Source organism: Martes martes (assembly GCF_963455335.1).
Source record: "Martes martes genome assembly, chromosome: 10".
NCBI lineage: Eukaryota > Metazoa > Chordata > Mammalia > Carnivora > Mustelidae > Martes > Martes martes.
This window is the reverse complement of record NC_137898.1, coordinates 67,962,534-67,977,144: the sequence shown is the minus strand read 5'-3', so window position 1 is coordinate 67,977,144 and position 14,611 is coordinate 67,962,534. Positions and strand designations below refer to the sequence as shown.

The 14,611-nt window shown below is 38.5% G+C and overlaps 1 protein-coding gene across 3 annotated transcripts in view; it reads left to right on the top strand.

Moving 5' to 3' along the window:
• PRCP (prolylcarboxypeptidase) overlaps window positions 1-11,314 on the top strand; it is a 74,005-nt gene extending 62,691 nt beyond the window's left edge. For all 3 annotated transcript variants that reach the window (XM_080816120.1, XM_080816121.1, XM_080816122.1), the window contains exon 10: window positions 10,569-11,314. In XM_080816120.1, coding sequence (XP_080672246.1) covers window positions 10,569-10,785 — 217 coding nt within the window. In that variant the 3' untranslated portion in view covers window positions 10,786-11,314. The remainder of the gene's footprint in view (window positions 1-10,568) is intronic.
• Window positions 11,315-14,611: the final 3,297 nt, after the last annotated feature.

The following is a 14,611-nucleotide window of genomic DNA, read 5'->3' as shown; positions in this document are numbered from 1 at the left end:
TGTTATAGTCCCGTTTTTACTGAGGAGGAAAGTGAAGGTCACTGTGTTCAGTCACTTGCCAAACCTTGTCTAGCTTTGTCATAGTAACTAAGTGATAAAGCCAGATTTCAACGTTGGCCTGTGACTACAAAACCGGTGTGTGTTCTTCTATGTTACACTGCTTCTTTAGAAGGAATGGATGTATTTGGTATTGGCTCATGTCAGACATAATCGAGTGGACTCCTATGTGTATCTGATTGTGACTTTAAAATTTCCATATTTTGGTTTGAACAGTAGGCTGTCAGCTTTAAGATAACAGTCAATTACTAAAAAAAAAAGTCCCCAAATCTGCATGAAAATAGTAGCGAGATAGTGTATATACTTCTTAATGTGGAGCCATTGTTTAAACTGTAAATGTCATTCTTTTACAAGCTCTTTAAAATGACAGTCATATTTGGCCTTCTGGACATGGCCAATAGCTGAAGGATCATTCTCTGGATTTAGGCTGGTGGCACTGCCCTCTTTGCAAAAGAGCCTTTCTTATTAGATTCATGCTGTTTGCTAACCCAACAGGTTACCTGCCCCAAATAAAAGGTGAAACACTTAAATGGAAAATGTAAAGATTCTTCTTTTTAATTTTTTTAAATTGTGTTTCTTATTCTCAGTAGGATTCTTCAAAACTATACTTTTCCACTCAACCTTATAAAGTGATGGTTGAGCAAATAAATCTATCTAAGTATAGATTATTTAAGGAAACTGTGCCAAACAGGGTGTGTGAAATCAGGAAAACATGAAAGGACCTAAAGGACTGTAAAAGACTTAAACACAATGCTTTGGGTGTCCACGTTCATTTTTGTTCTTCAGAAGAGGAAATACTTTGTCAATTTCTTGTTTTTTTCTTTGGTAATTTATCTCCATATAGTATTTAAATGGATTTCAGTAGCATGCTGATACTTTAAGCTCATCCTTCCTTGCTTTAACCCTATAAAGCCGAAGTTCAAGTTGAATTGTAGAGTCTTTAAATCCTTATATCAAGGTTTTAATATGTGACTTTTGGTTAAATATATTGTCCTTTTTTATTGGATTCAACCAAAATAGATCAGTATTTTGGATATCAGTTTGCCCTTTTATTTTGCTTAGGCTATCAAAACCATCATCATCACTGGGGAAGGAGACAGATTTTTGAGAAAATTTTGGAGAATAGAACTGAAGCCAAGAGATGGGAATTATAGCTTAGTGTTAGAAACTTTTAACTGCGTATTAGGTGGGACTTTCTAACAGAACTGTGCAAAGGTCAAATGAGCTGTTTTAAATAAAATGACTAAGCTCTTGGATCTTCAGTCTACTTTTCTGTAAAATGCTAATAATAATACCACTCACTGCGCTGTGTTGTGTGATACTTAAGTGTTAACCCAAGGAAATAATTTGGCCCAGATTTGACAAATATATGTGCTCAAAAAATATTTGTTGAATGAATAAATGGAAATGCACTCTCTGCCTTGTACTTAATGTCGTAGCCACAGGGAACTATTTGTCTTTGCATGTTCTTTCACATCCTCTTTTTCTCCCTTTCTTAAGACTCAGGCGTCTTCCAAGAAACCTTCCCTGAGTCCTCCAAGGAGGTTAGATTTCTCCCAACCCTTTAGCTCCCCTAGGCCTGTGGATATCATTTAACACTCTGTGTGGAAATTACCTATTTGTGTTTCTTTCTGCCCCATGAGATTGTAAACTTCTCAGTGGCAGAGACTTTGTCTTAATCATATCTGTGCCTTTGATACTCTGGTGACTGGCACATACTGGATGCCCAAGAAATGTGTGTGTTGATAAAAACAAGGAACGAAATACAAAGCTTAGAAAGGCTTCCAAGACATATGAAAGTTTAAAAGCAGGACTATGTGAAGATACTGAGGTTTTTGTTTTGTTTTGTTTTGCAGTGGCAAGTCTACTTTTAAAAAGAAATCTTTATGCTGTTAGGTGTGAGAAATCCAATGTAAAAATTTTAAAGTTTTAAAAAATTCAAAATTTTCCTGCTTTTCTGAAGAAAACACATTCTCAAAGTAAAGAAACAGCCTTAGGTGTCTTTGTTCTGTTTACTTCGTCGTATCAGCTAGAAAAAGGTTCTGGTTGATGACTAAGAAAATGTTCAAGGAACCAGGTGGAAAGTATCTTTATGTCCCTGCCTCTCTCCTTAGGTCATCTCACACAAATCAGTTTGTGACTGCTTTTGTGAATGAAAAGTTCAGTATGAATTTATCTGATCAGAGGTTTGTCAGTTAAATTAAAAGCTTGGGCTTTAAGTCAGGGAGACTGAGTTAAGCTGTATAGCCTTCGGCAAATTGCCAATTTGTTTAAGTTAGAAATAATGACTACGAAACAGGGATACTTTAATGAGTAAATAGATTGTCATGGAAGTAAGCACCATGAGGGCAGAGATTTTGTCTGCTCACTGTTGAACGCATTGTACATAGTAAACATTTGTTGAATGAATGGCGACTTAATATGTAGTAGCCATTAATCGTTTCATTTCAGTAATTTTTTTTTATTCCACAGTTGTTAGAAGGATTTATTTTTTCCCCAACCCCAACTGGTAAGGAATTATCTTATCAGTGGTCATGCTCAGTTACTTAAATATAAATCCAAAAGGGAGTCCCTGAGGAGTTGGTTAGTTTAATATCATTTCTCAGGCAAATCAGTTGTTGCCAGTGATTAGAAGCTTGTTGTTGGGAATTTTATCCAGGCATCTAGATGCTCTCATAAAAGCCAGTATTTTTTTTCTTTCTTTCTTTCTTTTTTTTCTTTTTCTTTTCTTTTCTTTTTTTTTTTTTTTTGGTAAAAGTCCCAGCGGCTGGTTTAGCTTTCATGTGTCTAGGACCAAGAAATTCAAGTCCATGTGCATCTTAGGTCTCTCAGCAACTCCAAACACTGTTGCTAAGCCACTGGGCTGATTCAGATGACCTTTTAAATCAAATGCAGTTTGCTTATTATGTGGCTGTTGGGATGGCTTTTTTGTTTTGCAAATAATGGAGAGTTTCCTATCTGGGTTGGTCCTGTCAAATTGGAATAATGATAAAGGCTATTTGTTCACTTAAGAGAATCTAACTCCTGTGTAGTTTAAGAATTTATCTGGTATTTGAAAACTAAGGCTGCTATTTTGCATGTGAGTTATCCTTTTTGTTTTTAACAAAATCAAAAATCTACATTTTTGGAGTGATTTATTTTTTCCTCAAGAATGATGTTACTAAGTTGCAATTGAATTAATTTTGTTTCTAAAGAGAAGTGTGGTGAGAATAGAACAGGGACTTCATTTTTTAAAGATTTATTTCTTTAAGAGAGAGAGAGAAAGGAAGAGAGAGACCGAGTGAGCATATGAGTTGGGGGAGGGGCAGAGAAAGAGAATCTTCTGGCACGCTTTCTTCTGAGCATGGATCCCATGGTGGTCTCGATCCCACCGCCCATGAGATCATGACCTGAGGTGCCATGGTCTTGATCCCACCACCCATGAGATCATGACCTGAGCTGAAACCAAGAGTCGGACGCTAAACCAACTGAGCCACCCAGGTGCCCCTAGAACAGGGAGTTTAAAATTGTATTTCAAATACACACACACACACGCACGCACAGAGTACCTGAGTGCTTATTTTCTCATTTAGTTTGTCATTTACCTGGAAAAAGTTGATCACATTACTTTTCTGGCCAGAGTTCTATGAGACAAGCTTTCACATCCTTTTTCATGACTCATTTACCTCTCAGAAGTATTAACACTTTTCATGCTTACAGACTATGATAATAATAATTATAATAATACCACACATTTTATAGTTTATACCTTACTGTCATATTATTATATAATATGAACCTCACAGTATCTCTGTGAGGGAGAGGAATTTTCTTCTCTTTAAAAAAAATTCGGGGGGTGGGGTGTGCCTGGGTGGCTCATTTGGTTAAGCGTCTGACTCTTGATTTTGACTCAGGTCATGATCTTGTGGATCAAGGGATTGAGCCCCATCATGGCCTCCGGGCTGAGGTGGGAGTCCACTGAAGATTCTCTCTCTCCCTCTACCCTCCCTGCTGCTTTCTCTCTTCCTCTCTCTCCCTCTCTTAAAAAAAAAAAAAAAAAACTTTAAAAAATAAAATAATTTTTTTTTCTTTGTAATACATGTGGAAATTAAGGTTCATAGAGGTTAGATGACTTACCCAAGGTCATGGGCTGGTAAGGATATAAAACTTAGATCTTCTTAGTTAATTGTTCTTGCCACTACTACACATAGGTGAAGGTCAGTCTCCCTATATTTATATTAATCACTTATATTAACTCTGGTTTCCCATGTAAAAAATGTGGAGTGATTTCTTGTTCCTGAACTTGGATACATATATTTATGGATCTCTTTGTAGGGCATTTAGTACAAGGCCACAGATAACTATACACTTACTTTTTTCCTCCATTCATTTAATAAGTATTTGGCTCCTACCATGTGCAGGCCTGGTTCTAGGCACTGTGGATATAGTGATAAACAAAACTCCCTCATGGAGTTCTAGTTGGAGAGATAGTGAAAATTGTACCTATAAATATGTTAGAAGGAACTAAGTGCTAAGGAGGAAAAATAAATGAGGGGAGAGGCCATGAGATGTCGGGAGGAGAGAAAAGGTTTGCAGTTTTATTTTATTTTATTTCTTTTATTTACTTAAATAATCTCTACAGTGAATGTGGGGCTCGAACCCATGGCCCCAAGATTAAGAGTCACATGCTTTTCCAACTGAACCAGCTAGGCTCCCCAAAGTTTGCAGTTTTAGATGAGAGTTAGCAAAGAAGACCTCACAAGGGGGAACTTTTGAAAAATGATCTAGTGGAAGAAGGTAGCCATGGGTTTGGTGGGGTAAGAACACTCTAAACCGAGGAGTAAACAAGGGTAAAGGACTTGAGAAGTAAATGTCTTATCATGTTCTGTTCCAGATACAGTAAGGAGGTCAGTGTGGCTAGAGTGGAACTAATGAGGGAGAGAGTAGCAGGAGAGAAAATCAGACACCACAGAGGGTCCAGATCATGTAGAGACTTGTGGATCCTAATAAAGATTTTGGCTTGTAGTTTGAGTGAAATGGGAAAACTCAGTGTTTCAGGCAGAGAAGTGACATAATCTAATTCAGGTTTTAACCAAATCAAATTGGCTGCTCTAAGCAGGGAGATAGAAGTAAAAGCTGGAAGATCAGTTAAAACACTCTTTAGGCTAGAGATAATGGTGATTTGGGTCAGAGTGGTGGCAGTGGATGTGGTGAGAAGTGTTGAAATTCTAGATATATTTTTGAATAGATAACTGACAGGAATTCTTGACCCCTTGGGCATGAAAGAAAGAGAAGGCTAAAAAATGACATCAAACTTTTTGGCCTAACACTAGAAAGATAGAGTTGCCTTCAGCAAAGATTGGAAAGATAGTGAGAGGGGTGGTTGCAGTTAGGGACTATTTAGAGCTCTGTTTTGGATCTAGTAAGTTTGAGATGTCTAATTAGATTTCTGTGAAAATGTTGAGTAGGCAGTTGAATTTTGCTTTTGAAGTTTAGGGGAAAGGTCCTCGCTAAAAATATTATTCGATAGTCATCTGTGTATAGCTTGTACTTAAAGATGAGACTTTTAGAAATGATTATGTAGGGGCGCCTGGGTGGCTCAGTGGGTTAAAGCCTCTGCCTTCAACTCTGGTCATGATCCCAGGGGTCCTGGGATCAAGCTCCGCATCGGGCTCCCTGCTCAGCATGGAGCCTGCTTCCTCCTGTCTCTCTCTCTGCCTGCCTCTCTGCCTACTTGTGATCTCTGTCAAATAAATAAATAAAATCTTTGAAAAAAATGATTATGTAGATTATAGGAATCATTTCATATATCTGATAATGTGACCCTAAAGATTTGTTATTTCAGGCTTTGTAACAATATCAGCAAAATGTACTGAGAGAAATGTCAGAATGCACATAAAAATATTCTGTAAGTGAAATCAAATTATATGTAGATAAAGATATACCAAGAGGTGCATTACCAGGGGAAAGTGATCTAATAGTTTCCAGGTTCTTAAATCCAGGTATTTCAGTCTTTATTTTATTTTGAGGAATCTAAATGTCCATGAGATAAGGAAGCTGAGAAGCAGACCTGGAATTGGAACCCAGGTATGTCTAATCCCAAAGCTCATGTTCTTCTTACTCTGCACCACAGAAGTCAAGAGGATATGTGCTGTTCATTTCCAACCTATATCTATGAAATGCAGGGAAGTATAAGACTGAGCATTGGACTGGGGTTACAAGGCCTGAGTTTGTATCTCAGATTTGCCATTTCTAGCTGAATGATTTGGGCAAGTCTTTTAATTTCTCTAGATACTAGTTTTCTTTCTTTCTTTTTTTTTTTTTTAAAGATTTTATTTATTTATTTGACAGACAGAGATCACCAATAGGCAGAGAGGCAGGAAGAGAGAGGGGGAAGCAGGCTCCTTGCCGAGCAGAGAGCCCGATGCAGGGCTCAGTCCCAGGACCCTGAGATCATAACCTGAGCCGAAGGTAGAGGCTTAACCCACTGAGCTGCCCCGGTGCCCCTCGATACTAGTTTTCTCATCTATGAAAGAGTTGTAATTAAACCCACCTCACAGAGTTGTTATAATAGTCAAATGTGAAAGCCTTGGTAAACTTGAAACCACTCTGTGCAGGTGTGGAGTTAATAATGCTAGGGAGCAATTTGATTTACAATAGCATTAAGAATAAAATATTTAGAAATAAGTTTAACAAAAGAAGTATAAGACTTATACACTGAAAACTACAGAACATTGTTGGAAGAAACTAAAGATCTAAATAAATGGGAAGGCATCCCATGTTCTTGTAGAAGAGGTAATATCAGTAAGCTGTTAATATTCCACAAATTGATCTACAAATTCAGTGCAATCTCTATCAAAATTTCAGCTGGCTTTTCCACATAAATTGACAGGCTGATTTTAAAATTCATATAAAAATATAGGAGACCTAGAATAGCTAAAACAATCTTAACAAGGAAGAACAAATTTGAAAAAGAACTCATAGTTCGTTGTTTGAATAAAGCTACCAAAATCAACACATTATATACTGTCATAAAGAAAGTCATATACAGATCTTTCAAAGTGAATTGATAGTCTGGAAATCAGCCCTTGTTATGTGTATGGTTAATTGATTATCAACAAAGGCCAAGACAATTTGTTGGGGAAAGAATAGTTTTTTTCAAGAAGTGATGCTGGGGAAAAAGGATATTCACAACCCAAAGGGAGATGTTGGATCCCTATCTCATAAGCATACAAAAAATTAACTCAAAGATGGATCAAAAGATTTTAAATGATAACTCAATTTAAAAACTGTCAAACATCTGAATAAATATTTTTTTCGAAGAAGATTTACACCTGGCCATTCAGCACATGAAAAAATGCTCAATATCGTCAGTCATTTGGGAGATTCAAATAAAAACCACAGTGAGATTCCATTTCACACCCACATAGGATGGCTATGATCAAAAAGATAATAAGTATGGGCAAGAATATAGAGAAATTGAATCCCTTTTATTAATGGAGGGTAGTCAGAAGAAAGGCAGGCATGGGAAAGAGGGGGGGCCCATTCTAAGAGGAAACTACCCTTGGTTCAGGGTGCTCAGGTGGTAGCATGGCTGAGCAGTCTAAGGCATTAGATTAAGGCTCCAGTCTCTTTGGGGATGTGGGTTTAAATGCTGCCGCTGCCAAAATATTTTAGGGGGCACCTGGGTGGCTCAGTTGGTTAAGCATCTACCTTCAGCTCAGGTCATGATCTCAGGGTTCTCGGATCAGAGCCCCACAATGGGCTCCCTACTCAGTGGGGAGCCTGCTTCTCCCTCTCCTTTTGTCTTCCTCCCCCACCCAGACTCTGTCATTTTTTTAAAATTAAAAAAAAAAAGAAACTATCCTTAAAAAGAAAAAGATCCCATCCTGTTATTCTAAGCTTTACTGAGTGCCCCAGCTTTAAGTCTTCCTACTGGGAGGACTTATCACGTGTATGTGGCAGAAAGGAAGGAAATGGCCTTCGGAGTCCTAAGCCAGGCCCCAGGGACAGCTCAACAGCCTATGGGTTATTTAAGCAAAGAGCTTGATCTGGTGGCCTGTGGCTGGCCAGCATAACTTAGGGCATTGTCACCTGCAGCCCTCTTGATCCCCAAGGCTTGAACCACTCTGGAAGGAGCATTCCACCTTTCCCCACGTGAACAACTACCTGACAGGTAGACGCGTGCGTGAACAAAAACCTCATTGGGTGACAGGTGCATGGAGGGTTAATCAGATTAAAACAACCTGCCAGAAATCTCATAAAAATGCCTGGACTTAGAAACTCTGAGGGCAACCCTCTCAGGTGCCTTCCCTCTTTGGGAGCTTTGTACTATCGGTAAACTTTACTTTGCTGCCCACCACTGTTTATCTGGTCTACCTCTTCATTCTTTGAAGTGGTATGACCAAGAACCACAGGCACTAGGGGAAAAGAAATCCTGAAACAGTATGTTGCTAGTGGGAATGTAAGACAGTGTAGCTACTTTGGAAAAAGTTTGACAGTGCATTAGAAGGTTAAGTCACCATATATCCCAGAAATTCCATTCCAAGAGAAATGAAAGCCTGCACCCATGCGAAATGTTCATAGAAGCAATGTTGTTGCTAATAGCCAAAAAGTGGAAACAAAACAAATGTGCATCTGATGATTGAATAAAATAAAATGTGATATATCCATACAATGGAATATCATTTGGCAATAAAAAGGAATAATGTACTGATACATGCTATAACATAGATGAAACTTGAAAACATTATGCCAAAGTGAAATAAGTCAATCACAAAGTACTCTATATTGAATAATTCCACTTATATGAAATGTAAAGGCAAATTATTTTTTTAAAGATTTTATTTATTTATTTGACAGAGAGATCACAAGTAGGCAGAGAGGCAGGCAGAGAGAGAGGGAGAAATAGGGTCCCCGCACAGTAGAAAGCCTGATGCGGGGCTCGATCCCAGGACCCTGAGATCATGACCCGAGCCGAAGGCAGAGGCTTAACCCACTGAGCCACCCAGGCGCCCCTGTAAAGGCAAATTTATAGGGGTAGAAAGTTGGTTAGTGGTTGTCTGGGACTGAGAATGAAGGAGAATGGGGTTGGAGAATAGAGATTGATTGCCATGAGTATGGGTTTTGTTTTGAGGTGGTGAAATATTCTAAAATTTATTGTGGTGATGGTTATAAACTCTGAACATATTAAAAACCATTGAATTGTACATTTTACATGGGTGATTTCTATGATAGGGGAATTATATCTCAACAAAGCTGTTAACAGTATTGTTAAGAATGCTATCAGTGGGGGCACCTGGGTGGCTCAGTGGGTTAAAGCCTCTGCCTTCAGCTCAGGTCATGATCCCAGGGTCCTGGGATCGAGCCCCACATCAGGCTCTCTGCTCAGCCTGAGCAGAGAGCCTGCTTCCCCACCCCTCTGCCTGCCTCTCTATTACTTGTGATCTCTGTCTATGAAATAAATAAATAAAATCTTTAAAAAAAAAATGCTATCAGTGGAGTATTGGGTTTTTACTCGGCCAAACTAAATAGCCAGTTAATGACTGATCCTATTTACATCATTCTAAAATGTTGTGTGAACCAGCCAAGACTAATAAAATACCATTTCTTTAACTTAAAAGCTAATATAAAATGAAGATCTTTGAGTAATGCCCAAAGTTTCTGATTCTAGATCCAGAGGAATTTTTTTTTTTTTTAAGTTCTATCATCCTATTTCCCAAAGTAGTATTAAGAGAAAGTATTATTTAAAAAGAAAAAAGGGGGTGCCTGGGTGGCTCAGTGAGTTAAGCCTCTGCCTCTCCCTGGGGTCGAGCCCCACATTGGGTTCCCTACTTAGTGTGGAGCCTGCTTCTCCCTCTTTCTCTGCTCCTCTCTCTCCTGCACACTCTCTCTTCTGCTCTCTCTCTCTCTCAAATAAAATCTTAAAAAAAAAAAAAGAAAGAAAGCAGTTTTTCTTTTTTAAAGCTGATATAAGTAGCATTTTTTAAATACGGGAGTTTGTTTTGTTTTGTATTGTTTTTTTAAATCAGTCTGGTAGTTAGGTCCTAGAAAAGAAGGAAACCAGTATTAATTGAAGGACTCATCTGTGCCTTACACTTGTGCTAATTCAGTACATCCACATCTACCATGTGGTTTAACCTTTATAACAACCTTAGGAGGTCGGCCTTATTACCTCTATTTTACAGATGAAGAAACTGAGTCTGGTAGTTTGTGTGTCATCTAGCTTTTAAGTGATGAAGCTGGGATTGAAATTCAGCCTTCTGAATTCCAAGTCCTAGTGTAATCTGGGATGCTTCATGGAGCATCACCTTCAGCCTTCTCTGATTCTGTTTCTTGCACCTGTTTGTAGAAATATTATAAAACCTGAGCATGAAGCAGCTTTTTATATGACAGATTAGATCCTCAGATCAAATCCCCCAGGTTATGAACTTGTAATTTTAGATGTTATGATATAATAGGTTTCTCCTATCTTATCTGGGTATACCTATGAAAAACTAACAATCTTATTTTTTCTTCTTTCCCTCACTTAGCAATGGTGAACTAGACCCCTGGTCAGGAGGTGGAGTAACCAAGGATATCACAGACACCTTGGTTGCAATCACCATCCCAGATGGGGCCCATCATCTAGATCTTCGAGCCAGAAATGCCTTTGATCCCACGACCGTGCTATTAGCCCGCTCCTTGGAAGTTAGACACATGAAGCAGTGGATCAGAGATTTCTATGCCAGTCTGAGAAAGAAGCACTGAACAGTTTTGATCATTTTCACTTCTTTTACGTTCATTCTACCCATGTTCCCATTCACTTTGGTTTTCTACATGTAATTACTTTTCCTTGTTTGTCTTTAGATTTGGTGGGGCGAAGGTTGAGATAGAAAAGAGGGTGATGGTGGTGACAGCAGCCTTCCCACATCCTGGGTCCTCGCCATCTTCACACCACCTCCAGGAAGAATCTCTTTGTGACAGCTTTCCTACACATCAATGGCCCTCATAACTGGAGCAGAGTTCCTGACTGCCTTTCACAAGAGGGAGAGTCGCTTCCTTTGTTTCTCTGCAAGCAGGGCTTTCTCTTGGTTTTGAGGTTTAAGTCTCTTTGGTCCATTTGTCACTCCCCAACCCTCCCCCCGAAAAAAAGAAAAGCAGAAAATAGATAAAAATGATGTAATTGCAGCTGGTAGGAAGGATGTCCGATGCCAATCCAGGAAATGAAAGCCATTTCTTTTGTACTTGATTTAATGACTTTGAACTGTGCTGTAAATAAAGAATAAGGCTGGACCTTATACCTGTGTGTTGCTTCTGAAGCTCACTCCAGCTGTTGGGAATGCTATGTACACTGGGCTTGGCTGCTTTTGGAAAGTCCTTTAATTTTCTCTCTTCTATTTGGCGGCTTTTTTCCATTCTGGGATATTTGCCACTGTGGTACTGCCAGTAAGAAATCTGGCCTTTTTCTGCTCCATTTCTCTTTGTTCCTAAGGTCAGTTTTGTGGTAATTTGGTTACATTTTGCCAGTTTAGAGAATGACTCTGTTTTGCTTTTACTTTTACATTCAAGCAAGCTTTTATGTACTGCAGTCACTGATGGTACTTCAGTGAGAAGTCTTTAAAAATTGGTGAATCAGCTATTTAGAAGATAGAATGTAGTTATATTCAGCTTTTTTTTTTTTTTTTTAAATTTTATCTCCTGGTGGTCATTACTGCTGTCATTAAAGTCAGAAGTGTCAGGGTGCTAAGAGGCAGGTGCACGAGAACTTTTCTGTATGGCTTCCAAAAGACAAGCTGACTAATTCATGCAGGCAGCATATTTGACATTAATAAATGGCCGAGCCGTTCCTATTTCCAAGGGGTTGGCTTCTTTCAAGCAGTTCTTACACTGAGACCTTTCTTCAGAAGAGCTTTTCTAGGATAACAAATAGGGTTGGATCAAAACCTTTCAGGGACACAGAGAGAGACTAACAGTTTCTACTCTGTTGAAAGATTTCTTCCCCCTTGTTTCTTTTTATTTTCTCAGTAATTTTTTTTTCTTCACCCTGCCTTGGGAACATTTTCTGCTTTTCAAAAACTATACCTTGAGCTCATTCATTTCTAAAGCACTTATTTTTTTAAAGTGCAGATATAAAGTGCATTCTTGGGTGGGAAACTGAAATATTTCCCTTACTTTCCTGGCATCTGGGAGATACAGAAAAAAATCTTTGTCTGGTTTTGGAAGCCTTCAGTTCTCATTGTAATGAGTTGTCCATCAAAGCATTTGGTCACTATTTTCGTTTCAGCATCAGAGCAAAGTGAGTGAGAGTGAGAATGAGAATTTAAGGGTCAAAACTACTAGTTTTTATTCTCTATCACCTAAGAAGTTATATAATGCAGGGTTTAAATGCTTAATAGAGGAGATGCTTTACTGTTTATTTTAGGTACTATTGATATTTTCCTTGAAATCTTGTGCTTATTTAAAATCTTTAAAATATTTTGCCTTTTGATTTAATATTAGTTGTTTGGATGAATTACATTTTTGTGAAGAGTCATTGTCAAAAATTGCTGTATTTTTATGCAAGTATAATTTGGGCTTATGCAATGTTTTTCAATGTATGTTTCATTACAGACAGCAGCCTTAAGTTAGCCTAATTATAATAATCTAGAATTGAATTTTAAATTGAAAAAGAACTAGACCATGACATGAGCCTTATTTAAAGCATTTTTCTCATTAATAGATGATGCCTTTGAAAGACAACTAAAGGGAGACCTAAAGAATTGGGATTATTTCTATTTTTGTTACTTTAACTACCTGGAGTCAATAGATAGAAGGAAGGAAATAGGAATCTTTCTTTAGGGATCTGTAGGATCAAGAGATTACCCAGAAGAATCAATGTCTAGTCTAGTATATTAGAAGGCGAGGGCACCGCAGCTGTCATCCAGTCCAAACCTATCATTTGTAGATGATGGCATTGTGGCCCAGAGAGACAGGACTTGTCACACTCATTTCTGGGAGAACCAGGCCTTGAATCCAGGTTTTGTTTTGTTGTTTTTTAAATTGATGTAGTGAAATGTCTATTTGGATAAGCAACAAAACCTCACCAAATCAGCTTATGCAGAAGAGGAAATTTACTGAAACTATGCAGGAATAGCTCCAGGATTTGAATAAAACTAGGAATTATGAGGAAGGGAGTCCAGAAAGTCATGAAAGGTCAAGACTACTAATTTCTGTTTCATCTTACGTTCAACAGAGGTCATGAGCCTGTGGGTGAGATTTGTTCCTCAGATTTTTATAATTTGGCCAGTAATGTAAAAATGTGTATGAGCATCAGAGTTACATAAAGGGCTTGTTAAAACACTGCTAAGCCTCATCCCAGAGTTTATAATACGTCATGGGGCTGGACCCTGGGAAGTTGCTTTTCTCAAAAGTTCCTAGGTGATACTGGGGGATCTTATTTTAAGAAACACCAGTTGAAAGAATTCTGAATTTGAATATCTCAAGACAGGAAATGCCCTGTCAATTCACCTCATTCCTGTTATCCTGCCTGGTTCCATCTGAATGTGGGATCTTTGCCTAAAGTGTCTCTTCCCGTGGTTGCTCCATTCTTTCTCTGCAGACCAGCTTTTTCTCTGCTGGTATAGGCCCATGATGACTTCCCAACATGGTGTCCTTGGGCCCCTGTGGCTGCACCACCTTACAAGCCCACAACTCTCAGGTGTTGAGGGAGAGATGAGGTTATAAAACCATGAGATACACCGAGATACACTGTTGGAGAGGAAGCAGTTCAGGCATATATATCTCACAGTGTTTTCCAGAACATAAGTAGCCGACAAAATGCCAATACTTAAGTAGTAGAAAGATCCACAGTTTAGCTAGTTTGGAAAATGATGGGTTAAGCAAAGTTAAATACTCATTGTTTTTTGTTTTTAATCTATAAATATGCATTGTGACTCTCCAAAATGATAATGGAGAATGCAGCTTTTCCTGTTCTTACAGAGCACCTACAAGGCATAAGGCGTTCTGGGACTCAGAGAAAACAATGGTGAAAAAGCAAACACATCTGTTCTAATAAGGTTTATGTTCTAGTGATAGAAAGACATGAATGTCAAGTTATACAATGAGTTGGTATAAGTGCCCTGAAGAGTAGGGGTTATTAGCAGGAAATCAGAGCTAGTCTACAGGAAGAAGAGAATGCTGTTTAGAGATGTGATGTTTTAGCTGTGATCTAAGCGTGAATGGAAGCTACATAGGAAGGAGTGGAGGAAGTGGCACGTGCGAAAGCCTAGAGTGTAGCATATTCCAGGAACTGAAAGAAGGCTACTGTTGTAGGATAGCAGACACAGGGAAAGTGCCATAAGATGAATCTGCATATTTGGGCAGGGAGAAAGCTTATTCAAGTAGACCATGATTAGGAGTCATAAGGAATGAGAAATCAGTGATGGTCCTAGGAGGGGAGTGAGATAAACACATTTTCATTTAAAAAGGTCATGTTGGAATACACAATGTTCTCATTGAAGGGGGCAAGCCTGTGATGTAGAGAACACATCATTTTTGCATTTGTCCAGGTTAGAGAAGATGGTAGCTTTGACTAAGGTGGTAGTGGTGGCAATGA